Source organism: Phacochoerus africanus, chromosome 11, assembly GCF_016906955.1.
Source record: "Phacochoerus africanus isolate WHEZ1 chromosome 11, ROS_Pafr_v1, whole genome shotgun sequence".
Classification (NCBI taxonomy): Eukaryota; Metazoa; Chordata; class Mammalia; order Artiodactyla; family Suidae; genus Phacochoerus; species Phacochoerus africanus.
Window position 1 is genome coordinate 91,816,710 of NC_062554.1, and position 27,948 is coordinate 91,844,657.

At 39.8% G+C, this 27,948-nt stretch overlaps 1 protein-coding gene across 2 annotated transcripts in view; it reads left to right on the top strand.

The window, feature by feature from the left end:
• CCDC126 (coiled-coil domain containing 126) overlaps positions 1-22,073 on the top strand; it is a 45,685-nt gene extending 23,612 nt beyond the window's left edge. For both annotated transcript variants that reach the window (XM_047753606.1, XM_047753605.1), the window contains 2 exons: positions 386-776; positions 20,288-22,073. In XM_047753606.1, the coding sequence (XP_047609562.1) occupies positions 539-776; positions 20,288-20,472 (423 nt within the window). In that variant the 5' untranslated portion in view covers positions 386-538 and the 3' untranslated portion in view covers positions 20,473-22,073. The remainder of the gene's footprint in view (positions 1-385; positions 777-20,287) is intronic.
• The last annotated feature ends 5,875 nt before the right edge of the window (positions 22,074-27,948 follow it).

Consider the following 27,948-nt stretch of genomic DNA (forward strand, 5'->3'; position numbering starts at 1 on the left):
GACTAATATCCATGAGGGTACGGGTTAGATTCCTGGCCTTGCTCAGTGGGTTAAGGATCTTGCGTTGCCATGAGCTGATATGGCTCGGATCCCGAATTGCTGTGGCTGTGGTGTAGGTTGGCAGCTGTAGCTCCAATTCGATCCCTAGCCTTGGAATCTCCATATGCTGCCAAGGGTGCAGCCCTAAAAAGCAAAAAAAAAAAAAAAAAAAAAATTGAAGTATATATACTTTACTGGAAGCATATTTAATCATGGTTATTAAAGAAGATACTACAGTTCCACATCAAACTATATTTTATATAATCTCTTCATAAATCTGTCATTGTCTATTCTGTTACTTATATAGATTAAGACTAATTCCCTTTTTTCTTCTCCAATTTTACAGAGTTAATTGAGAGTTGGAGGCAAACTTGCTGAAGATGAAGACTATGCAATATTAGAAGAGATTTTTTTCTTTTTCCTTTGAAAAGTCTCATTTGTTTGGTGGCTTGCCTCTAGTTACCATTTTTTTCAGTTGAATTTCCTTGCTTCATCAGAAATGATTTTTACAATCTCAAGAAAAAATATGTCCCAGAAATTGAGTTTACTGTTGCTTATATTTGGACTCATTTGGGGATTGATGTTACTGCATTATACATTTCAACAACCAAGACATCAAAGCAGTGTCAAGTTACGTGAACAAATACTAGATTTAAGCAAAAGATATGTTAAAGCTCTAGCAGAGGAAAATAAGAACACAGTGGATGTCGAGAATGGCGCTTCTATGGCAGGATATGGTAAGATAACCTTAGAATATTTCTGGTTTTCTCCTCTTTATCTTCTCTCTATTTAAAGATAGTTATGGAAATCTGACTCACTCCTTCACCTGTAGGTCTTCACAAAGTAATTTTGTCTTAACTTTATATTATGAAAAATTTCAAATACTGAAAGATAGAAATATGATAAATACCCTTATATCCATCACGTAGACTTTAACAGTTTTATCATCTTGCGGTATTTGTTTTGTCTAATTTTTGGAGAAGATTTAAATTATAGAAATAGTGACATTTTGCTGGTAAGCATTTCCGTATGTGTCTCTAAAATATTGACCTTCTTCTACATAATTATAATACTGTTGTCATCCCTAATTTTTATATTTACACTTCCCCAATTGTTCCAGTATAATCATCAATTGCATAACATCTGTGAATTCGTAAGTTAGCTGTGCCTTTATCTCCAGTGTTGTTTGTTGGCCTTCTCCCTTTCACATCCCAGTTCCTGCTATGTTTTCTGTTCCTTATGATGCTGTATTCTCTCTTGCTTTTAAGACTTAAAGAGCAAGAAGAGCTAGAACCCTGTGTGTATATGAGTGTGTGGACATTTTCTCTATTTCAGTATTTCCTTTCTTCTTTTTTTTTTTTTTTTAAGGGCAGCACCTGAGGCATATGGAGGTTCTCAGGCTAGGGATCGAATTGGAGCTTTAGCCGCTCGCCTACGTCAGAGCCACAGCAACGCGGATCCGAGCTGCGTCTGTGACCCATACCACAGCTCATGGCAGTGCCAGATCCTCAACCTACTGAATGAGGCCAGGGATTGAACCCTCACCTCATGGATGCTAGTCGGGTTCGTTAACTGCTGAGCCATGGTGGGAACTCCTATTTCAGTATTTTCTTAAAATTAAGGTTACATGTGTATGTATTTAACGAATCAAAATGTATTTTGATTCTTGTAATGAAAAAGGGAAGTTCTTCCCACTCCCAACAGGCCTCACATTTCCCATTTCTTAGAGCCAGCCATTTAAAATGATTTACTGTGATTTATTTGGTGATTACTTCTATACTTCCAAATAACTACTCTATGAGCTACTTCTTGATTTTCCAGTTATGGGAATTATCTGTTAATGTCCCACTAAACAGGGTGAAGGTTCAGCTTTCTTTTTTTACCCAAAACTGCATTATGCCCACCCCAGGCTCCTTTCACACATAGGTGTTTCTTGGTCTATAATAATTTTGGTTGGAAGTGTTCAGTGTTTGCATTATTATGACTGTGTTGATGGTATTTATTACTGTTCCTGTAGTACATTATGTTTATTTTCGTTTTTCTATACAACTTTGTTTTCTCCTCTAGAATTAATATGTCTCAATTTTTGTTTCTTTGTCTAGTTTTCAACCCTGGCTTCCCCACAGTTGTTTAGATCTTCTTTCAGTATTTTCAGATACATTAGTTATTTCATCACTTTTTATCTTCAAGAAATCTGTTCCAGAGCCTTTGGATCTGCTCTGGTCTGGACTGTTACCTCTTTAGGCTTGTAGTGGTGAATTGTTCTAGGATCTCACTCTGCCATCATCCTTTACCTCTGTCTTTTTGGACCTCCTATTTCCCAGAATCTTGTGGCTTTCTCTTTGTTGGTTAAGCCCTCATTTTGTTGGAACAGATCCTGTTTCCTCAGAAAGGTAGAAAGGAGGTCATAGTTTTGAGTCTTTGCATATTTGAAAATTTTTTTTTTTTTTTTGGTTCTTTAAACTACCCCTCTACCTTCATGCTTAACTGAAACTTTGAGTATACAATCATAGTTTGGGAATAGGTTTCCCTTGGATGTTAAATACTTCGTTCAGAAGTTCCTGATGTGGCGCGGTGAAAATGAATCCGACTAGTATCCATGAGGATGCGGATTGGATCCTTGGCCTCGTTCAGTGGGTTAAGGAATGCTGCATTGCCTTTAGCTGTGGTGTAGGTTGCAAACGCGGCTCTGATTTAAAAAAAAAATTAAAAAATTAAAAAAAATGCTTTGTTCTTTTTTTTCCTCCTTAGCTTCTACTGTCCTTTGGGAATCTAATGTTCTGATTCTCCATTCTATATGATTTATTTTTTGGAAGCTTGTAAGATTTTTGTCCCACACTGTTTGGAAATTTCTTGATGACGTGCCTTGATGGCATAAGGTTTTTTTTGTTTTGTTTTGTTTTTTGCTTTTTGCTTTTTAGGGCTGCACCCACAGCATACGAAAGTTAGCAGGCTAGAGGTCAAATTGGAGTTACAGCTATTGGCCTATGCCACAGCCACAGCAACAGTGGGGTCCAAGCCTGATCTGTGATGTATACCACAGCTCATGACAGTGCTGTATCCCCGACCTGCTGAGTGAGGCCAGGGATCAAATCCGCATCTTCATGGATTCCAGTTGGATTTGTTTCCTCTGTGCCACGAAGGGAACGCCCAGGGATTTTCTTTTTTTTTGTCTTTTTTTTTTTTTTTTGGTCTTTTTGCTATTTCTTTGGGCCGTTCCCATGGCATATGGAGGTTCCCAGGCTAGGGGTCGAATCGGAGCTGTAGCCACTGGCCCACGCCAGAGCCACAGCAACGCGGGATCCGAGCCGAGTCTGCGACCTACACCACAGCTCACGGCAATGCCGGATCGTTAACCCACTGAGCAAGGGCAGGGACCGAACCCGCAACCTCATGGTTCCTAGTCGGATTCATTAACCACTGCGCCACGACGGGAACTCCCTCTTTTTTTTTTAAAATACATGTGCATGGACCTCAGTGGGCACTTTAAATCCTGAAACTTAGGTTCTTCGATTCTGAGATATTTTTTCCAAAATTATTTATTTATTTCTTCCTTCCCATTGTTTTCATTTTTTTCTTGCTAGAATTCTCTTATTCAATATTTGGGCCATCTGAGCTGGTCCTCTAATTTCCCTTTATTTGCTCTCCTAGTTTGCATCTCTTTGTCTTTTTGCTTTATTTTTTGAAGTATTTCCTTAGCTTTATTTTTATTTATTTATTAATTTAATTTAATTTATTTATTTTTTGCCTTTTGGGCTGCACCTGCGGCATATGGAGGTTCCCAGGCTAGGGGTTGAATTGGAGCTACAACTCCTGGCCTACGCCATAGACACACAACTGCAGGATCTGGGCTGTGTCTGCCACCTACACCACAACCCAGGGCAAAGCCAGATCCTTAACCCACTGAGCAAGGCCAGGGATCGAACGTGCAACCTCATGGTTCCTAGTCGTATTTGTTTCTGATGTACCACTTTGGGAAAATCCCTATTTTTACTTCTATGTGGAATTTTTCATTTTGTTGCTCTCTTTTTTTTTCTTTTTTCTCTTTTGCTCCCTCGGCATGTGGAAGTTCCCAGGCTAAGGTCAAATTGGAACTATAGCTGCTGGCCTACAACACAGCCACAGCAATGCAGGATCTGAGCCACATCTTCAGTCTATACCACAGCTCACAGCAACACTGGATCCTTAACCCACTGAGCAAGGCCAGGGATGGAACCCGGAATCCTCATGGTTACTAGTCAGATTTGATTCTGCTACACCACAGCAGGAACTCCTTTTTGCTCATATTTGTAATTTCTAAGAGCTGTTTCTTGTTATTTCTCTAAGGTCACCAATGATAGCTTTTCTAAAGTGTTGTTTTGTTTCTTCCACCTATGTCTGGTGATCCTTAACCTTTGAGGCCTGTCTGCCTGACTGCCTGCCCTCCTTCCGGAATGAGACACTAATAAGCTTGGTAGGAAGTGCTAAGCTGTTGGGTGGTATTCACACTTGATCTGGCTGGAACATTTCCTTGGGAGTATCCTTAGTATTTTCAATGACTTCTGATACTAACTACTTAGAGTTAGGTCAGATTTCACAAGTTAAGGGCATAATCCTCCACAATACTGTCCTCATTTCAGACACCAGCTGTAAGTTTGGGTGTCCACAGGCCACCCCCACTTTTGAAGAGTGGGCTATAAACTACTCCCACAGGTTTATACTTCATGACATGTGCTCATGAAACTCACTGAAAGCACTATACTTACTATTATAGTTTTATTACAGGAAAATGAAAAGCAGAACCAGCTAAAGGGAGAGACTCACAAAGCAGGGTCTGAGAGTTCCACCTGTAAAGTTTCCTTTGTTTTCTTCCCATGGAATCAGGACATATTGCCCTCTTGGCACATCAGTGTGTGACAGTATTGAGTATTTGCCAGCTAAGGGAGCCCATCCAAACTTTAGTGGGTAGAGCTTTTATTGATGTTGCATTCTGTAGGTATGATTGAATCATTAGCTGTATATTTGAACTCAATTTCCAAGTCTTTCCCTTCACCCCCCAGCACCCCCCCCCCACTCCAAAAATAATGCTCTAATCACAGGGCTGGTCTTTCTGACATGGCTAGCCCCCATTCTGAGTCATCCCAGCATAAATTATCAAAGGGCTGACTCTGAGTCCTATTTTATTTTATTATTTTTGACCCCTCCCACACCATGTGGAAGTTTCCAAGGCCAGGGATTAAAACTGCACTGTAGCAGGGACCCAAGCTCCTAAATCCCACGTTATTTATTCATTAAATTTTTTTTTCTTTTTTTTGGCCGCCTATTGGCATATGGAGTTCCCAGGCCAGGGATCAGATCTGAGCTACAGTTCCGACGTATGCCACAGCTGCGGCAACACCAGATCCTTAGCTCACTGTGCCAGGCCAGTGATTGAACTGCATTCCAGTGCTCCAGAAACACCGCTGATCCCCTTGCACCACTGTGGGAAATCCCTCAAGTCCCGTTTTATTTTTTGTCTTTTTAGGGGTGCACCTGTGGCATCTGGAGGTTCCCAGGCTAGGGGTCGAAGTGGAGCTGTAGCTGCTGGCGTACAACCACAGCAATGCTGGATCTGAGCTGCATCCGACACCTTTGCTGCATCTCCTGGCAACACTGGATCCTTTAACCCACTGAGCGAGGCCAGGGATCCAACCTACATCTTTATGGATACTAGTCAGTTTTTTTTTTTTTTTAAAATTGTCTTTTTGCCATTTCTCGGGCTGCTCCTGCGGCATATGGAGGTTCCCAGGCTAGGGGTCTAATCGGAGCTGTAGCCTCCGGCCTCCGCCAGAGCCACAGCAACGTGGGATCTGAGCCGCGTCTGCAACCTACACCATAGCTCACAGCAACGCCGAATCCTTAACCCACTGATCAAGGCCAGGGTTCTAACCCGCAACATCGTGGTTCCTAATATTCGTTAACCACTGAGCCACGACGGAACTCCACTAGTCGGGTTCTTAATCTGTTTAGCCAAAGCAGGAACTCCCCAAGTCCCATTTTAATATAAACTATTAGGTGTTGCCTCAGGGGCCCACCTTGAATAACAAAGACAATCAGTAAATTTTAGGTTTTTAGAGACTACCTGCCAAGAACCTGGTACAAAGGCCAGCCAAGTTCTTTATTCCATAATATCATTGTCTCTTTCTTTTGTATGTCCCCAAAGTCAGTATAATTAGGTCTTTTCTGTTAAACTAGTCAAATTCTATAGAGAAGGACTTCCATTCTCTTGCTGGATGTGTAGGCCTCCAAGTGTTTTGGGTCTGAATGAGAGGAAAAGGGGAGGGGAGGAGGAGTAGTAGCTTTAGCACTCACTATGGGACTTTGACTTATTCTCTCCCACCACACACCCACTTCAGTTTTGTACTCAGGCCCCTGCACTATTTTACTGGCTTCCAAAAACACATCTCAGAATTTCTGCAGTGCTAGGGGGGCTTGCCTGATTTTGGAGTGGTAAAGAGAATTTAGGAATCACATTGCTTATAGATGAATTTTTACCCAATCCTTCTGTTTTTTTTGATCCCCCTTTTATCCCTATTTTCATTGGTACCTGGTGCATCAGTTTTAGGGGTAGGTTTCTGTGAAGGAAAATGAATTGCTCTCTGATTTTTCTTAATTTTTAAACTACTTTTGGGTTCTCTTTTAAGGTCCAACTTTTTCAGGTCTGGTAAGTCAGTACACACTCATCCATCTGCTTTCCAGCTTTTGGAGTTTTGTGGCTATTGTCTCCCCTCTTGTTTTTAGCTTCGTGGATTTATGCTTTAAAAAAAAAAGAAAAAGAGGCGTTCCTGCTGTGGTACAGTGGGATTGGTGGCATCTCTGGAGTGCTGGGATGCAGGTTTGAACCCTGGCCTGGCATAGCTGCGGCTCACATTTGACCACTGGCCAGGAACTCCATAGGATACAGGGTGTTTAAAAAAAAAAAAAAAAAAAAGAAGAAAAAAAACAACCCCTCCCAAAAAAAAGAAAAAAGAGAAAGAGAAAAAAAAACACCTTTGCTATTTTAGTAATGTATCCAGAGTCAGCAGAAGTTAAACCTTTGTTTAGTTTACCATTTTTATCTGGGAATGCCTATACACTTTCTGTTTTTTCTTCTCCCCCTTATGATGGTTTATTTATTTATTTTTTTGTCGTTTTAAGGCTACACCCATGGCATATGGAGGTTTCCAGCCTAGGGGTCTAATCAGAGCTACAGCTGCCAGCCTATGCCAGAGCCACAGCATCTGCAACCTACACCAGAGCTCATGGCAATGCCGGATCCTTAATCCACTGAGCAAGGCCAGGGATCAGACCTGCAACTTCATGGTTCCTAGTCAGATTCATTTCTGCTGCGCCAAGATGGGAACTCCCTGATGGTTTTTTTAAGTGATGAGGGTTACTCCGCATTGGCTTTTGAGGATCAAATGTAGATGACTAGATATGAAGGAGATATAAAGCGAGATGGAGGTACTTGTGACAGATACAGATGCAGCAGTTTTATTGTTTTGCATTCTGCTTAGTCCAAGGACACTGATAGAAACAAAGAAGAAGTTCTTTTGGAATAAGAAAAATACTTAGGAAAAAACTCCTGTTTGAGAAAAATAACTGTAATATTTTAAAAGGTAGCTGTCTGGAGTTCCTACTGTGGCACAGTGGGTTAAGAACCTGACCAGTATCCATGAGGATGCAGGTTCAATCCCTGGCCTCGCTCAGTGGATTAAGGCTGCAGTGTTCCCTTGCATACCTTAACTTGCATACTCATTGCCCGTGGGTCGAGTATCTGGCTTGGATCTTGTGTTGCTGTGGCTGTGGCGTAGTCAGGCAGCTATTTTTAGCAGCTCAATTTTGAAATAAAAAAGACCTATTTTATAAACTGTGTTAAATTAATTGACCACATCTTTGGCATGTGGAAGTTCCTGGGACAAGGATAGAACCTGTGCTGCAGTTTCAGCCTGTCCCACAACTGCAGCAATGCTGGATTCTTAACTTGCTGTGCCACAGGGGATCTTCCTATAAACTGTATTTTTTTTTTCCTTTTTTGGCTGCCTCATGACATATGGAGTTTCCGGGCCAGGGATTAGATCTGAGGGCAGTTGCAACCTAAGCTGCAACTGTGGCAACACCAGATCTTTAACCCACTGTGCTGGGGCCAGGGATCAAACCTACATCCCAGTACTCCCAAGACACTGTTGATCCTGCTGTTTCGCAGCGGGAACTCCCTATAAACTCTTTTAAAGTTTAATACAGGAGTTCCCGCTGTGGCATTGTGGGTTAAGAATCTAACTGCAGCAGCTTGGGCTGATGCTGAGGCACAGGTTCGATCCCCTGCCCAGTGTACTGGGTTAAAGGATCTGGTGTTGCTGCAGCTGCAGCATAGGTTGCAGCTGTGGCTTGAATTCAATCCCTGGCCTGGGAATTTCCGTATGCCACAGGTGCATCCATAAAAAAAAAATTAATACATGGTGGAGGTATTTTTATGTCAGTGAATGAATGTATGCCTCCATTGTTTAGTGGCCATATGGTATTTAACTAATTTTCTGAAATTTTTTTTTACTTTTTTCTAATTACTAAGAAGTTACTATAAGCACTCATTTATTACAGAAGTAGACAACAGATAAGTAAAAGTAGAATAGAAAGAATGTCAGTTAATTTGGCATATATCAGTGCTAGCATACTTTTTTCTTATAGGGCTAAATAGTAAATATTTTCTGCTTTGTGGGTCATATAATCTCTTTTTCAGTAAATGAGCATGGCTATATTCCAGTAAAACTTTTATAAAAACAGGCAGACAATCAGCTGTAGTTTGCAGACATGTGGTCTAGTACATTGTTTTATTTTGAACAAAAATGGTATTGTACTATATGGATACTCGTTGCAACTTAACTTCTTTTCACTTAATTATTATATTTTTCCATGTTATTACGGATGGGTCTGTCTCATCCTTTTTAATCAATTAATATTGTTTCATTTTATAAATACTCCTTTTTCTGCTTATTCTGGAGTGATGGATAATTTGTTGCTAATCTCGTGTGTTTGATTTAGTACTGAGATATATGTGTGTGTATGTATATGAAATATGTGTAATATATGTGTGGATATTTTATGTTTGTGTGAATGTTTTGGAAGGATAGATTTCCTGGAAGTAGAATTTTTTGGCCAAGGGTATGTGTGTTAAGTTTAATAGGCACTTACCAGATTGCCCTTTAGGATGGCTCTACTAATGTTGATTTCCTGCTACCATTCTGAACCAGAGTGAAAGTGCCAGTTTCTCCACTCTGTATATGCCAATTGTATTTCATTTTTAAATGGCATCTTATTGTTTGCGTTTGCATTTCTTTGTTTATAGGGGAGGTTGAAAGATTTTCTTGTTGGCTATTTGTGAAAAGACATCATGCTCTCATTATATGTAACATGGTTTTCTTCTGATTTTTCAGTTGTCTAATAACTTGGTATATTTAGAAAAATTTATGTGGTAAAATGTGTCCATTGTTTTTTATGGTTTGTTTAGTTATATGCTTAAAATGTATTCTCAAAGTTCTTTTGTGACTAGCAGGTTAAGGATCTGGCATTGTTGCAGCTGTGGTGCGAGTTTGATCCCTGGCTCTGGAACTTCTGTATGCTTCGGGTGTAGCCAAAAAGAAAAGAACAAAAACAATTCAAAAAAAGTTTTCTCTAAAAATTACAGTCTAATATATTACAGTTTTGTTTTTTACATTTATGTCTGTATCGTAGTTGAGATTTCTGGTGCAAGCAGTAAGAGATGCAGATTATTTTTTCAAACACAGTAGCTAGTTATTTCAGTATCATTATTGGAAATCTACCTTTGGCTCCATTAATTTGAAATGGCAGTGTAAATTACAGTAAAATGAGAATTTCATAAGTTCTGGAGACCTTGAACTTTCAGCTGTTTATAGGAAACATTTAGCCTCTCATTGCAATACAGAAAAGCTAGTCAGTAAAAAATATCTACCTTTGGAGTTCCTGTCATAGCTCAGTGGTTAATGAATCCGACTAGTAACCATGAGGTTTCAGGTTCAATCCCTGGCCTCGCTCAGAGGGTTAAGGATCTTGCGTTGCTGTGAGCTGTGGTGTAGGTCACAGATGTGGCTCAGATTCAGTGTTGCTGTGGCTCTGGTGTAGGCCAGAGGCTACAGATCTTATTAGACCCCTAGCCTGGAAACCTCCATATGCCGAGGGTGCAGCCCTAGAAAAATCCCCCCCCCAAAAATTTTACCTTTGAGCTCTTTAACCTTTAATTCCCAGTTGGCAAAATAAGCATGAGCTAATATGTATTTTTAATGCTGCTTTACATTATTATTTTTTAAATTGTTATTTCCCCAATATAGTTTTTTTTTTTTTTTCCTACTGTACAGGGTGGTGACCCAGTTACACTTATATGTACATATTTTTTTTCTCACATTATCATGCTCCATCATAAGTGACTAGACATAGTTCTCAGCGCTACACAGCAGGATCTCATTGCTAATGTTAATGCTCCTTTACATTAAATTACTGCTATTGCAAAGCCCATGATAGATCAGTTCAACTTTAAAGATTACTGTCTGTAATTTTTTTTTTTTTCCATTTTTGGCTGCCCCATGCATATGGAGTTCCTGGGCCAGGGATCAGATCTGAGCCGAAGTGCGATTTCTTGTTTTAAGAGTTTAGCTTTGGAGTTCTTGTCGTGGCTCAGTGGAAATGGATCTGACTAGCATTCATGAGGGCATAGGTTCGATCCCTGGCCTAAATATTCCCTGGCCCAGGAACTTCCATATACCCTGGCTGCAGCCATAAAAAAAAAAAAAAAAAAAAATTCTCACTTTAATCAGCTTTTCAATATATAAGCTATTATGTAATGAATGGATGAAAAATGTTGTAAACATTTTCAGAAAACAAGCTAGAGAATATCTTCTGTAGTTGCAGAAAGCCAGTTTTAAAACATTTTTTGGAGTTCGCTTGTGGCACAATGGCTTAAGGATCTGGTGGTGTCAGTGCAGTGGCTAGGGTTGCTGCTTGTGGTACAGGTTCAGTCCCTGACCCCAGAGCTTTCATATGCTGTGGGTGCAGCCCCCCCCCCCCCCAAATTTTTTTTTTTGAAAACAAGGACCTGGAAAAAAATGGAGATTTTTTTTTTGGTCTTTTGAGGGCTGCATCCATGGCACATGGAGGTTCCCAGGCTAGGGGTCTAATCGGAGCTATAGCTGCCGGCCTACGCCACAGCCGCAGCAACGTCAGATCCGAGCTGCATTTGCAACCTACACCACAGTTCATGGCAATGCCAGATCCTTAACCCATTGAGCGAGGCCAGGGACTGAATCTGCAACCTCATGGTTCCTATTTGGATTCGTTTCTGCTGTGGCATGATGGGAACTCCTAGATCTATCTCTTCTTTGTTTTTAAGCTATCAGTCTTTACCTGTTCTTGTTGTCTACATACAGCTGAAAACCCTGGACATTTTATACATAACAAACACAAGAATATGGAAGAGAAAATTTCAGACTGGCTAGGGACCCCAGGACTCAAGGATCGACTCAGTGTTACATTCTCTGAGTTTTCTTTTTACCTCATATGTTCCATACTTGAAGCTGAATAAGACGGCAACCTAGAAATGCCACCAGGCATAGAAAAAAACAAAACAAAACAAAAACCCAATGGAGGCCTGTTTTCTGTAGCCAAAGAAGGGACAGCCTAGCAAGACAATAAAATTTCAGGCAGTAAATCATTCTTTTCCAGCCAGACACCACAGAAAAAAATTGTGCCTGCACCATCACTCAGATGATCAGAGGCCAAACGTGGGTCATAGGCTTCAACCCTTTTGAGGCTATAATGAGGCATCCAAACTGCCCTCACACCCTGTGGTATTAGTGGTGACCACATGGGGAGCCAGGATTTATACCCCCACATGGCAGTTATGAGGTGCCCATCTCCTTCCCTCTGGGGTGATGTCAAAGGAATGCTAGTGGAGAGTCAGGACTTTCACCCAGTGGTAAGGAGCAGTCGCCATCACAGTGTTAATGAAGAGTATGTGGGAACCTGGAATTCCCAACTTCCATCTGGTAGTGATGAGGAGCTCACCAACCCTTAGGTAATAATGGAGGCTACATGTGGAACCTAAACTTTTGTCTCCACCTGGCAGTCACAAGGTGGGACCACTCTGCTCTTTCACAGTGGTTATTAGAGAAAACCATCTAAAATCGAAGTTTTAAATAAGATCCAGACTTTCATAGTGAATGTGTAAATGTCCAGTTTTCAAATAGAAATCACATCATACCAAGAACCAGGAAAATCTTGAATGAAAAAAGACAACCAATTACAGATGTTAGAATTACTGAAAAAAGATTTTAAAGGAGGATTAAAAATGATTCATTGGGAGTTCCCGTCGTGGCGCAGTGGTTAACGAATCCGACTAGGAACCATGAGGTTGCGGGTTCGGTCCCTGTCCTTGCTCAGTGGGTTAACGATCCAGCGTTGCCGTGAGCTGTGGTGTAGGTCACAGATGCGGCTCGGATCCCACGTTGCTGTGGCTCTGGCGTAGGCCAATGGCTACAGCTCCGAATGGACCCCTAGCCTGGGAACCTCCATATGCCGTGGGAGCGGCCCAAAGAAATAGCAAAAAGACAAAAAAAAAAAGATTCATTGAGGAATTAATGAAAACAGCATTAGTAAGTCTCAGCAGAGAAGTAGAACATATAAAGAAAAATCAAATGGCAATTATTGAATGGAAAAGTACAATGATTGAAATAAAAAGTATGAATTAGCATATTGACCCAAAAGCAGAAAGGAGAGGATAGAGGAAATAATAGGTGAACTGAAATATAGAACAATGTAACTACCCAATCTGAACAACAGAGAGAAAATAGATTTAAAAAAATCTGGAGTTCCCATCGTGGCGCATTGGTTAACGAATCCGACTAGGAACCATGAGGTTGTGGGTTCGGTCCCTGCCGTTGCTCAGTGGGTTAATGATCCGGCGTTGCCGTGAGCTGTGGTGTAGGTTGCAGATGCGGCTCGGATCCCGCGTTGCTGTGGCTCTGGCGTAGGCTGGTGGCTACGGCTCCGATTAGACCCCTAGCCTGGGAAATCTCCATATGCTGCGGGAGCAGCCCAAGAAATAGCAATAAGAGGAAAAAAAAAAAATCCCAGAATTCCCATCGTGGCTCAGCAGTGATGAACCTGACCAGTATCCATGAAGACTCGAGTTCAATCCCTGGCCTCGCTCAGTGGGTTAAGGATCTGGCATTGCCATGAACTATGGTGGAGGTTGGAGACTTGGCTCAGATCCAGCATTGCTGTGGCTTAGGCTAATAGCTACAGCTCTGATTCAACCCCTAGTCTAGGAATTTCCATATGCTTCGGTTGTGGCCCTAAGAAGACAAGAAAAAAAAAAAAAAAACTCAATGATTTAGGGACCTTTTGAGTTATAGCAAAAGGTATAACCTTTTTGTCATTGTAGTCTTGGAAGGAGAGGAGAATGAGGGTAGAGCTGGAAAAATACTCAAAAAAAAGGTCATAAACATCCCAAATTTGGCCAGAGACATAGACCTCATGTTCCAGAAGCTGAGTGAACCCTGAGTAGGATAATTCTAAAAACGCCCATGCCAAGATATATCATAAATTTCTGAAAACTTAAAGAGAAACTAGGAAAAAAAAATCTTAAAATAGAGAAAAATGACACAGAAAACAATTCAAATGACCTTGGGTTTCTCATCAGAAACCATCAAGGCTAGAAAGAAGTGGCAAGTTTTGTCTGAAGTGCTGGAAGACATGAGCTGTCAATCTAGGATCCCCTAGTAGCCTAGTGAGTTAAGGGTCTGGCACCACTGCTGTTGCTTGGGCTTGATCTGTTGCTCTGGAACATTCGTGTGCCACAGGTGTGGCCAACCTCCCCCCCCCCCCAAAAAAAAACCCCAACGACAAAGAACTATCAATCCAAAATTTTATACCCAGTGAAAATATCCTTCAGGTATTAAGGGAATTCTTAGATTAAAAAAATGTAAAGACAACGTATGGAATGGGAGAAAATAGTTGCAAATGATGCAACTGACAGAGGCTCAATCTCCAAAATATACAAACAACTCTACAGCTCAACAGCAAAAAAAAAAAAAAAAAAAAAAAACCAGTCCAATTGAAAAATGGGCAGAATACCTAAATAGACATTTCTCCAAAGAAGACATAGGGATGGCCACCAGGAGTTTGAAAATATGCTCAACATTACTAATTACTAGGGAAATGCAAATCAGCTGTGATGAGGTACCACCTCACACCAGTCAGAATGGCTATCATTAATAAGTATGAATAATAAATACTAGAGAGGATGTGGAGAAAAGGGAACACTCTTACACTGTTGATGGGAATGTAAATTGGTACAACCGTATGGAAAGCAGTATGGAGGTACCCAAGAAAACTAAATATAGAGCTACCATGTGATCCAGTAATCCCACTCCTGGGCATGTATCCAGACAAAACTTTCATTCAAAAAGATACATGCACCCCTGTATTTATTGCAGCACTATTCACTATAGCCAAGACATGGAAACAACCTTGATGTCCATTGACAGATGAATGGATTAAGAAGATGTGGTACATATACCCAGTGGAATAGTATTCAGCCATAAAAAGAGAAAAACAGTGCCATTTGCAGCAACATTCATGGAACTGAAGATTCGCATACTAAGTGAAGTAAGTCAGAAAGAGAAAGGCATATGATGTTACTTACGTCTGGAATCTAAAATATGGCACAAACGAACCTATCTACAGAACAGAAACAAACTCATGGAGAACAGACTTGTGGTTGCCAAGCGGGAGGGGTAGGGAGTGAGATGGACTGGGAGTTTGGGGGTAGTAGAGGCAAACTATTGCATTTGGAGTAGATAAGCAATGAGGTTCTGCTTATAGCACAGGGAAATATATCCAGTCACTTGAGATGGAACATGATGGAGGATAATATGAGAAAAAGAATGTATATATTTGTATAACTGGGTCACTTTGCTGTATAGCATAAATTGACAGAACATTGTAAATCAACCATAATATACAAATAGGTGACGGAAAAAAATGTCACCAGCAGGCCTACCCTAAGAGAAGGCTAAAGGAAGTTCTCTCGACAAGAAATAGGAGGAACGTTGGAAATGAAATCAGTGTTTTCTGTGGCTACAATGAATTCAAACCTGAAATTAATAACAGTGATAATAGCATAATCTCCAAGTAATTGGAAACTAGATAATATGCTTCTAAATAATCTGTGGGTTAAAGAAATCTCAAGGGAAATTTAAAAAAATGCATTAATCTAAAGAAAACAATTGTGGGACACAGGTAAAGCACGCTGAGAGGGAAGTTTAGAGCAATAAGTGCATACATTAGAAAAGAGGAAAAGTCTTAAATCCATAGTCTATGCTTCTACCTCAAGAACCTAGAAAAAGAAAAGCAGAATAAAGCCAGAACAGACCAGAGGAAGGAAATGATCAAGATGGGAACAGAAATCAATGAAATTCAAGGAAAAACAATAGAGAAGAATCAATGAAACAAAGCTCATCCTTTGAAAGGGAGGGGAAGAAACTGACTTTTAGCAAAACTGACCAAAAAAAATACAAATTGCCAATATCAGGAATGAAAAAAACATCACTGCAGACATCAGAAGTGTAATGAGGGACTACTGTGAACAGCTCTACAACATAAATGTTGATAACATATGAAATAGGTCAGTTCCTTGAAAACCACAAACTATCACACACACAGTATGGAATAGATAATTTGAATAGCCCTCTACAGGCACATCTCAGAGACATTTGGTTCTGGACCACCACCATAAAGCAAGTTACGTGAATTTTTTGGTTTCCCACTATATATATATATATATTTTTTTTGTGGTCTTTTGTCTTTTTAGGGCTATACCTGTGGCATATGGAGGTTCCCAGGTTAGGGGTTGAATTGGAGCTATAGCTGCCAGCCTACACCACAGCTCATGCCAGATCCTCAACCCACTGAGCAGGACCAGGGGTCAAACCGGGTTCGTTAACCACTGAGCTGTGACAGGAACTGCAGAAGTTCTGGGGCAAGGGATCTCACAGTGACCATGGTGGTTCTTTAACCCACTGAGCCTCAGAACTCCCTATACTATAGTCTGTTAAGTGTGCAGTAGCATTATATCTAAAAAACAAATGTACACACCTTAATTTAAAAATACTTCAGGGCTTCCCATTGTGGCGCAGTGGAAGCAAATCTGACTAGTATCCATGAGGGTGCAGGTTTGATCCCTGGCTTCACTCAGTGGGTTGGGGATCTAGCATTGCTGTGAGCTTGGTGTAGGTCGCAGACATGACTTGGATCCCATATTGCTGTGGCTGTGGTGCAGGCTGGCAGCTACAGCTCCGATTCAACCCTTAGCCTGGGAACTTTCCTGTGCTGTGGGTGTGGCCCTAAAGAAAAAAAGGTAAAGCAAAAACAAACAACTTTGTTGCTGGAGTTCCCACTGTGGCACAGTGGGTTATGGATCTGGCATTGTCTCTGCGGTGGCATGGGTTTGATCCCTGGCCCAGTGGGGTGGGTTAATGATTTGGCATTACTGCAAATGTGGTGTAGGTTGCAGCTGGGGCTTGGATTCATTCCCTGGCCTGGGAACTTCCATATACTGTGGGTTTGGACAGAAAAAAAACAAACCAAAAAAACCCCACAAAAACCTTTATCATTAAAAAATGCTAACCATCATTTGAGCCTTCAGTAAGTAAGTCATAATTTTTTTTGCTGGTGCTTGTCTTGCCTTCATGTTAATGGCTGCTGATTGATCAGGTTGGGGTGACTGTGGCGATTTCTTAAGACAACAATGAGGTTTGTCAAATCAGTTGACTCATGAACAACTTCTCTCTAGCATTGATGCAATGCTGTCTGATAGCATTTTACCCACAGTAGAACTTCTTTAAAAATTGGAGTAAATGCTCAAACCCTGCTGCTGCTTCATCGACTGTTTATATCATATTCTAAATTCCTTTTTGGTAGTTTCAACAGTCTTCACAGTGTCTTCACCAGGAGTAGACTCCATATCAGGAAACCACTAACTTTTTTTTTCCCTTTTTTTGGTTGCCCTGAGGCAAAATGGAGTCTAGGCCAGGGATCAGATCCAAGCCGCAGCTGCAACCTAAGCCACAGCTGTGGCAAAACCAGATCCTTTCCTTTTAATCTACTGTGCCATGTCACAGTGCTCCTGAGAGGCTGCTGATCCCATTGTGCTCCAGCAGGAACTCCAAGGAAACCACTAACTTTGCTCATCCATAAGAAGCAACTCCTGGAGTTCCTTTTGTGGCTCAGCAGTAACAAACCTGATTAGGATCCATGAGGATTCGGGTTTGATCCCTGGCCTCGATCAGTGGGTTAAGGATCTGGTGTTGCTGTGGCTGTGGTGTAGGCTGGCACCTACATGCTCTGATTTCACTCCTAGCCTGGGAATTTCCATACACTGAATGTGCGGAACTAAAAAATAATTTGAATTTGAAAAATATTAATGAGGAAAAGTTTTTGACATATTTTAATTACTTAAGTGTTTTATTTTTTATTAGTCGTTTGTGTTTTACTACAATTGTATTTCTTTTTTATGTGCATGTGGTTATTTTTATTTGTATCTTCCTTTCTTTAAGAATGTAAATAATAAAGACTGTTGAGATATAAATAAGAGGTAAATCAAGACAGGCATATAAGTGTGGAGGCCACAAAGGCATGTGTACGTACTGTTTGTACTGGTGCTTTGCCTGGTTGCCTCGATTATTCCTTACCTTTTCTCTGTTCTGTTTTGTATCTCAAGGGAGGGTGATTTCTAAGGTCCTAAAACAACTGGCTTCTGCCTGGTTTGGCCAAGGAGAAGCAATGTCAGAAGTATGGGAAATAGGAAGGAGGGGAGAGGAGAGGCTGTTTTTCTGCCTTCCTGTGTGTCTTTATAGCGCCAGCTCCTGCCAGATCATCTCCTTGGCTCTCTTTTCCACTAGGTGTACTTGGACTTGGGCTCTGGTAACATCACTGCTTTTTCTCTCTGTTTTTTAGGCCTTCCTAGATAGTGGCTTCCTGCTGTCCCTCAAAATCCTTGATAGTGTATAGCGTAGTTAGAATCTTTTTATATTCCGTGTCTTTAGTATATTTAATAGCATTGCAACCTCCTTTTTTTTGTTTTGTTTTGTTCTATTCATTTGTTTTTTTTTTTTAGATTCCATTCTATCCTTCTTTTGGTTTTTGTGAAAAAATTACTATGAAAAAGTTATTATGAAATAGTTGGGCTAGGTGCTGTTTTGGTAGTGTCTGTGTTCTTTCTTTTTTGTCTTTTGTCCTTTTTAGGGCCATACCAGTGGCATATGGAGGTTCCCAGGCTAGGGGTCTAATCGGAGCTGTTGCTGCTGGCCTACGCCAGAGCCACAGCAATGCCAGATCCGATCTGCGTCTGCGACCTACACCACAGCTCATGGCAACGCTGGATCCATAACCCACTGAGCGAGGCCAGGGATTGAACCCACAACCTCATGGTTCCTAGTTGGATTCGTTTCCACTGCCACGACGGGAACTCTTTGTCTATGTTCTTATGTGTTTTTGTACTAGTCTTTTTTTCCCCCCTTAAACTCTTTGATTTCTTGGAGTAGGAAAACTTAAAGCAGTGATAGAGCAACTTTAAAGGGTCTTATTTCTTAAATCTGATTCTTCACATTAATCTCAGCAGTGATACCACCTATGAAATATGAATCAGACTTTCAGCAAATGTTCATTTCCAACATTTGTTGACTGCCTACTGAGTGATAAAGTATCAGGCTGGATGAGCTGAGTAACAGGATAAGCTATGGGTCTCTACTTTCAGGTTGCTTTTAGGGGTTCTGAACAGGGTCCTATGGTAGGGAAGGAGTTCTTATTGCTAGTATCTTCAGTTATATAGGGCTTTATGGGGAAGTACTATGGACTCCCATATAATGTAAACATGTAATTCTTATAAATATATAGTCCCATGAAATGTAACTATAAAATTGTAAATCTAGAGAAAGGGAGAGTTTTGATATATTCTTTTTTTATTGGCAAGTATATATATATATATGTATATATATTTTATTTCCCCAATACATTATTATTATTTTTTATACTGTATGTTTTGATATATTCAAAGGAATCGTTCTGGGTTTTTTTTCTTTCTTTTTTTTCTGTCTGCACTTGCGGCATATGAAAGTTTCCTGGTTAAGGATTGAATCTGAGTTGCTGCTGTTGCCTATGCCACATCTGTGGCAATACCAGATCCTTTAACCCACTGTGCTGGCTGGGGATCAAACCTGCACCTCTGCAGTGACCCAAGCTGTTGCAGATTCTTAACCCACTGTGCCACAGCAGGAACTTCTATTCTGGTTTTTCAACTAACCAATTTTATATCATGGAGCAAGTTAATTAAAATCTCTTAGTCTTTTAAAATCTTTTATTGAAACAATTGATATTAGGAAATATCAACTGAATAACAATTGAAAGAAGGATATTTAATGATAATTTAGAACCTTGTTAAGGTAAAATCATAGTAGTTATTTCCGGTTAAACTCAACTTTTCCTTTAATTACCATTCCTAACTAACTAATCAATGACTGTGCTGTACCTTTATAGTTCATGTTGCACTTCAGCTTGGTGTCAAACCTCTAAGGACTTTAAGTTCATGTAATGTTAACATGCTGGTAAACTCCCCTACCCTTGTCTATTCTAGCTAACCTCCCCTGGCCTAGGTTGCCACTTCTTCAGCTATTACACAAGATGTGGCTGCCAGGGAAAAACAGATCCAGTAGTTGTCTTTTTAGACTTATTGCTGAAAGATTTTTAAAAATATGGAATTCCCACTGTGGCACAGTGGGTTAAGGATCCTACTGTAGTGGCTCAGGTTTCTGTGGAGGTGCAGCTTGGATCCCCAGCCTGGTGCAGTGGGTTAAGGATCTGGTTTTGCTGCTGTGGCTTGGATTCGATCCTTGGCCCGGAACTTCCATATGTCGAGGGCGTGGCCAAAAAAAATTCTCATCTATCAATAGAATGTTGAGAATAAATGTAAAATTTAAAAATACATATATTTAATTTTTTTTCTATTCACTAAATATTTGATTGAAAGATCTTAATGAGGAAATATCTCCTCTCACCAGTCTTTCTCTTTAGTGTGTTTTGTTTCAGATGGCTTGATAATTGTTCATTTTTCCCATTAAACTGTGGAAACACAAATATCAAGTGCTCTGTCAATGTTTAATATTGTGTATTTTCATTTTTCCCCCAGCGGATCTGAAAAGAACAATTGCTGTCCTTTTGGATGACATTTTACAACGTTTGGTAAAGCTGGAGAACAAAGTTGACTATATTGTTGTGAACGGCTCAGCAACCAACACTACCAATGGTACTAGTGGGAGTCTGGTGCCGGTGACGACAAATAAAAGGATAAATGCATCAGGCAGCATTAGATAGCAGTTGAAGATCACCTTGTGCTGCTACATTAACCATGGAGTATATTCTAATGGCAGAAAAGCTTTTCAGTTGCTGGCTAGGATAGAGTAATACTTTACAATAAAAGCTCTATGCATTTTCAAGGAATATGCTGGAGTCATGGAACTCTGATTCTGTATATAAATTTTAAAATATATTACTTTGCTTTCAGGCACATCTCTTCAATGCTGTACTATATCCTTAAAAGGAATTTGGGAACATGGTTGATGTAGTGAGCAGGTAGGTGATCTTTGTATAAATCTGTGTTTGAGATCAATCTGAAACAATAACACTGAAAGACATAGGTTCATTTCTATAAAATATTTATTTAAATATATAACATATTTTTCAGATAGGTGAAGAATATTGTTATTGAATCATTCTGTCATTTGTTCTCAATAGGTGTGACTGTTGGACTAATGCTATTAGAAAATGTGCTTATTTCCATTATTCAGATAATGAACATAGAAAGGAAATATAATGTTGAAAATAATGTTTTGAAGTCATGACCCAAAGAATGTGTTCATTTGCACTATTCCTTTAGAAGATCTGGAGGTTAATTATTGTATATTTAAAAAAAATTACATTTGTAAGAGTATAATCTTGAAATGGGTAGTAGCCACTGTCCGTAACCTAAACATTGGGACAATTAAATAACATTAAAAGAGTAATCTCTAAGCTCATATATAGCATTTTCTTGTATACTTATGTTCTGAAGAATAAAGGATATTTTTATGATATTAAATAAATATTAATTCATGATTGTTCATATACATGAATGTTAATTTAAAAGTGTAACCCTTTGAGTGATTATGCTGTCAAGAAAACACATTATTTCCATATTTGGGTAATTTTTACTTCTCTTATGTTGACAAGAGAGTGGGAAACTGAGATATTTGTGAGACTAGGACTTTTAAGGACTTTAGCCAGATGTATATAATAAAGGTATTTGTGTTACATTAAATTGCTTGGAAAATGTTAACATTATACTATGTAGAGTGTCCTGCTTTATGAAATTTTGAATTTGTATAACAGATACACTAGATATTCATTTTATATAATGACCACTTAAAAATAAGAACATTTAAAATGTAATTTAAATTATAAAGATGGACTGTCTTTTCAGGAAAACAGCTATTGTATATAGCACAAGAGATCCTAATCTTGGATTATTCTAATAATAGAGCAAAGTACACCTTTATTTAAATTTCCCTTGTAGCAAATTTAATTGCCATAAGGTGCCCTATGTTTCATAGTATTTATTCTCTATAACAGCTGCTTAAGTGCAGCTAGCTTCTGCAGTTAGACTGTGTTGAATTTAGTTTTGGTTATTGTTCATTATTATGGTATGCTGCCACAGTAGTAGCAGTTATTATCATGTTTTATAAAAGTAAGTATGAGAAGATATTGGTTCATGAAAGCTAGCTTTCCAAACTCTTCCCTGTACCTTATCTTTTAAAGAAATTATTTACATACCCTTCCCAGGTGAAGTTTGGAATAATTGTTCAGTCTGTCTTATTAGATGTGGACATTTTGGTATTTGTTTTCAGGGATGAAATAAAATATACTATTTGTACCTTAAAGTGTTATCATAAGTTTTTTTTTCTTTAATAGTGGTTGTGCATTTAATAAGTGGTAAATGATTAAAAGAAATCTTAGATAAATTTGGGTTTGGGGAGTTCCCAGGAGGCTCAGTGGGTTAAGGATCCAGCATTGCTACTGTTGTGGCTTGGGTCGCAGCTGTGGCATGGGTTTGATCCCTGGCCCAGGAACTTCCGCATACCATGGGTGAGGCCAAAAAACAAAACAAAACAACAAAACAAAAAAAACCCCCAACCCTCCCAAAAAAACCTGGGGTTTTATTCCATCAACTTCAGATAACTTTCAAAAGAGAAACATGAAGATTGCCTTATTCAGGCTAGGAGAGTCTGAATGTAGGGATTGATGGGAACAAATCTCAGGATTGATTGGAGGTGGTTCTTAGGTTTGTACTTTCAAGTTGAAGTTTACTGTTGAGTTTTAAAGTCATGCCTTAGTATTTATATCTTTAGTTAATCTTAGTTAATCAGGGCATTAGCACAGAGGGCATCACTAAAGATGCTGAAAACTTTCATATTTATTTCAGATTTTGAGTTTAAGCAGCATATTAGTTTAAAAAAAAAAGGAATATAGACATCATCATGTTATTAATGATAAGTTGAGTCTCATTTGTCTTCAAGAAACAGGACCATGACTATAAAGGTAGACTATAAAGGTGCGAGTCTGCCTTTTTTTTTTTTTGATTACTCAATGAATTTATTACATTTATAGTTTTACAATGATCATCACAATCCAGTTTTATAGTATTTCCATCCCATACCCCCAGCGCATCCCCCCCCACCCCCCGAACTGTCTCCTTTGGAAACTAAGTTTTTCAGAGTCTCTGAGTCAGTATCTGTTCTGCAAAGAAGTTCTTTGTGTCCTTTTTTCAGATTCCACATGTAAGTGATAGCATTTGATGTTGATGTTCGAGTCTGCCTTTTTAGTGACACATATTCTTCCTTATTTTGAGTTTATAGATTCTGCCTCATCTCAATTATGTTTCAGAAGCTTAAAGTGTTAACAGTTTACATGGAAATTTCTGACTTGCATATTTGGTTTAATTACAAACAGTGTTCTTTTTTTAACCAAACACTTGGAGTTGAATAGCTATTAATGTCATTATATTGTTTTCCCTTTTTTTTTTTTAAAAGAAGTGCACATTTGGTTTAATTGTAAACAGTGTTCTTTTTTAAACCAAGCACTTTGAGTTGAATAGCTATTAAAGTAGTTACATTGTTTTCCCATTTTTTAAAAGAAGTGTTAGGTTCCGGGTGTGGCACAGTGGGATAAGGATCCAGTGTTGCCACAACTGTGGTGTAGGTTGTAGCTGCTCCTTGTATTTGATTCCTGTCTTGGGAACTTTGAAATGCTGCAAGTGTGGCCAATAATAATAATAATGACAAGTGTTTACTGAGAAGGGGAATGATGTAATGAAAGAGGCACTACTAAATATATATTCAGTAGTTAATTGAAGCCAGTTTTCAGAGTTGATTCCTAACTTTTCATTGAAAGAATGATAGGGTTCACTGTGTGAGAGAGCTCAAGTGTTAGAGACTGGAGAGAAATAACTGAAAATAAAAATGAGAAAGACAAAAAAAAAATAGGAATTCCCGTCGTGGCTCAGTGGTTAACGAATCCAACTAGGAACCATGATGTTTCAGGTTTAATCCCTGGCCTTGCTCAGTGGGTTAGGGATCCGGCATTGCCGTGAGCTGTGGTGTAGGTCGAAGTCCGAGGCTCGCATCCCGCGTTGCTGTGGCTGTGGTGTAGGCTGGCAGCTACAGCTCCGATTAGACTCCTAGCCTGGGAACATCCATATGCTGCGAGTGAGGCCCTAGAAAAGATTAAAAAAAAAAAAAGAATAAGTGGGAATCTGATATCTTTCTACCCAGGGATAATTGCTTGTTGACATTTGAGTATATAAATGGGAATCTGAACTTCCCTGCCCACAACCTACTGATGTCTCACTTCCCCTTAAAGTAAAACCCAAAGTTCTTACTGTGGCCACAGAAGCTCTTAAAGGCCTCCTGACCTCATCTTTTACCACTCTCCTCCTTTCTAATTCCTTGTCAGTCATAAGGACTTGCTCTTCCCAGGACATACCAAACATTCCTTTGCCTCTGCAAGTGCAGAGTTGTTAATGCCTTTATTTGCAACTCTTGTTCCCAGATTACTTCCTAGTTCCTTCCCTCAAGTCATTGGGGTGTTTGCTCAAATGTTACTTTTTTTTTTTTGTCTTTTTGCCTTTTCTGGGGCCGCTTTCCAGGGCATGTGGAGATTCCCAGGCTAGGGGTCTAATTGGAGCCGTAGCCACAGCAATGCAGGATTCGAGCCGTGTCTTCGACCTACACCACAGCTCACAGCAATGCCGGATCCTTAACCCACTGAGCAAGGCCGGGGATCGAACCCACAACCTCATGGTTCCTAGTCGGATTCGTTAACCACTGCTCCACGACAGGAACTCCTCAAATGTTACTTCTTAAAGGAAGTTGTCTCTGATCCCGTACATAAAATAGCATGCCTCTAGCATTCTTCTCACCCTTTTTATTTTTTCTTCAGTCGTTGTGATATACCTAACAAATTGTATATTAACTTACTGTGTTTTTTTCTGATGCTTCTTAGAATCTAATTCACTGATATAACCTGGGCATATACAGTTGTGTACACTCATGTTGTGTGTCTGGCATATAGTATGTCCGTGGTAAATATATTTTTTTTTCCCGTGGGAAATATTTATTGAAGCAAGTTCCTAAGCCATTTTATAGTTTTCGCTTTGTGCATCTATGTTAAAAAATACATTATTTTTGTGTAGTGTATCATGAACTTCTTTCCAAGTTAGTAAGTATATAACTTTGATGGTTATTTCATTGTGTGGCTATGTCACAGTTGATTTATCTTTTACTCAGTTATTAGGCATTTTGGTTGCAGATAATGGATTTAGGCCTAGATGTGGACAAGTCTAAAGCCTGCCCTCTTTCCATTATTTCATGCTATTATTTTTATTTTAGATGCTAGAATGTAACCTAGTAAAGTGTGATTAATATCCATTTGGAGGAGATAGAAATATCTTTACTATAAGAACAGAGAAAATTTGGAATCAGTGGCCATCCTTAGATCTTGTATTGTATCATGTGCACCAGACTAGAAGCATTTTGCAGAGTAGGGAAAAGACGGGGGATAAAATGTGCCTCAGTGAATCCATAATTGGGTTAGAGAGCTGGAAGGGGATTGGTTAATAATGGTCAGACTAGTGCTTAATCAGATTAAGTTGGTTATTTTATAGCTTTTGGCTTAAAATGAATCAGTAATATTAGAATATATTTAGGTAAGGAAGTTATTCCATGAAGATATTTTTTGAATTGTTGTTTTTCAGATTTTATTAATGTATGTGTTGTTCAGACATCTTTCCAGAATGAATTAGGACCTCCAATGAGTCCTTAGTAGGTCAAGTGTAACTTCCCATTGCTTCTGAGTATTAATTAGTATCATCATTATTTAAATAAATACATATTTTTTTCTTTTTAGGGCTGCACCTGTGGTATATCCAAATTCCCAGGCTACAGGTCAAATTGGAGTTACAGCTGCCGGCCTACACCACAACCATAGCAATTTGGGGATCTGAGCTATGTCTGCGACCTGCATCACAGCTCATGGCAACGCCAGATCCTCCACTCATTGAGGCTCGGGTTCAAACCCACATTCTCACGAATACTAGTCAGATTAGTTTCCGCTGTGCCATAAAAGAAACACTAAATCATTGTTTTTCATTTAGCTTTCTTGGGTGCTTAGTTCATCTACCCATCTACTCTTTCTTTAATATCTAATACCAATTAGACATTAATATTTAATACTGATTTTTTTCAGGCAAAGAAATAAACTTTGGTTCTGAGGGTTTTTACTAAGTAGAGGATGATATGAGAGATGTTATAGCAAAGATTGAGGAAAAGAAATATTTTGAACCACTGGTTTTTGGGAATTTACCCATAACAGGTTATGTGCAATTTTGAGATAAACATGTTTTTTATTTGCTTGTTTATTTTTCATCTTCATGAGTTTGAAAAGGAGGGAACAAATTCCCTTTTATTCTTTTCATCAAATCTGAACTGAGAGTTGAAGTCCAAAAGTCTTGAGTGGATGGTTGAAGCAGGAGAACACAGAAAGGGGACCTTTGACAGGTAAGAAGGGCCATTGTCCTCTGCCTCCTGAAGGAGGCTCTAACACCTTTTATATTAGAACTATTCAAAACCAGAATGTTCTCTGGGAGGAAGATTTTAGAGCAGTAAGGATCTGGTGAATTTATTTTTAATAATATCCCCCTGTAGTGATTGTCTCACAATAGCAATTATTGAGCATCTACTAAGGGCTATGCCCTGCACTTGCTCATCATGTACAATGTCTTATTTAATCTTCAAAACAGCTTTGTGAGGTAGGTTCTGTTACCCCCATTTTGTTTTTGTTTTTGTTTTACAGCCACACCTGCTGTAAAGGAAGTTCCCAGGCTAGGGGTCAAATTGGAGTTGCAGCTGCCAGCCTATGCCACAGCCACAGAAATGCTGGATCCGACCTACACCACAGCTTGTGGCAGTGTTGGATCCTTAACCCACTGAGTGAGGCCAGGGATCAAACCCACATCCTCATGGACACTATATCAGGTTCTTAACCCACTGAGCCACTTCATGTTACCCACATTTTGTAGTTGAGGGACTGTGCTGCAGACTAGCTGCATGTGGGGGCTCTGGTCACAGGTCTGTTAGACTGCATAGCAGAGATTCATACCCAGAAGTGTTGGTCTACAGTCTGTGCTCTTGATGGTGCCTTTTGCTTAAGTAAGCAGAAGCATTCCCCTTCTTCCCCTTGTCTTTTCCCCAGGACTTAGGAACATCTTTCCTCTGATCCAAGAGAGATCTCCTCACTCTGTCCTTAAAGGCCTGGGTCAGCAGAGGGCATAGAGTCTGCAAAGGCACCACACGATATGGGTTAGGCTCCTAGGCATTGGTGGTAGCCCCCAACCAGGCCGATGGCCCAGGATGGCTGGGGTTTTGGGCTGATGGGAGATGAACTCACACTGCCGTTATCTTGGAGCTTGTGAAAGAGGTTTTACAAGCTCCAAGATACTGTAGTAGTGGCTTTTACAATCAATCTTGGAATAAAGGGAAGAAGGTGGATTGTCTTAGTGTGTATTTTTCAGGGTGAATAAACTCTTCTCAGTCTCTTTTCAAAGCCATTTATTTAGTGTGTGTCTACCGTGGGATTCAGAGTACTGTCAGCTCACCTGTGGCAGTTCTTCATCAATGTCAAGTCTAATACTAAGATTTTATTTGAAAGGTTTAGATCAGGGACTTTCTGGGTCCAAAATATTTCCATTTGCTAGAGGCTAGACAGAGTGAAATTTAAGACACATTCTTGCTCTGTTACTTTGGTCCTTGTAATCTCTTTAGGATTCACGGATGGATCATTTGATGATTTAAAAGATCCTGAGGGAGTTCCCGTTGTGGCGCAGTGGTTAGCGAATCCGACTAGGAACCATGAGGTTGCAGGTTCGGTCCCTGCCCTTGCTCAGTGGGTTAACGATCCGGCGTTGCCATGAGCTGTGGTGTAGGTCGCAGACGCGGCTCGGATCCCGCGTTGCTGTGGCTCTGGTGTAAGCCCGTGGCTACAGCTCCGATTCGACCCCTAACCTGGGAACCTCCATATGCCGCGGGTGCGGCCCAAGAAATAGCAACAACAACAACAACAAAAAAGACAAAAAAAAAAGATCCTGAAATTATCTTTATTGACTTGATAGTGTCCCATTTAAGGGTGTTTCAGGAGTTCCCACTGAGGCACAGTGGGTTAAGGATCTGACATTGCCACAGCTGTGGCATAGGTCACAGCTCC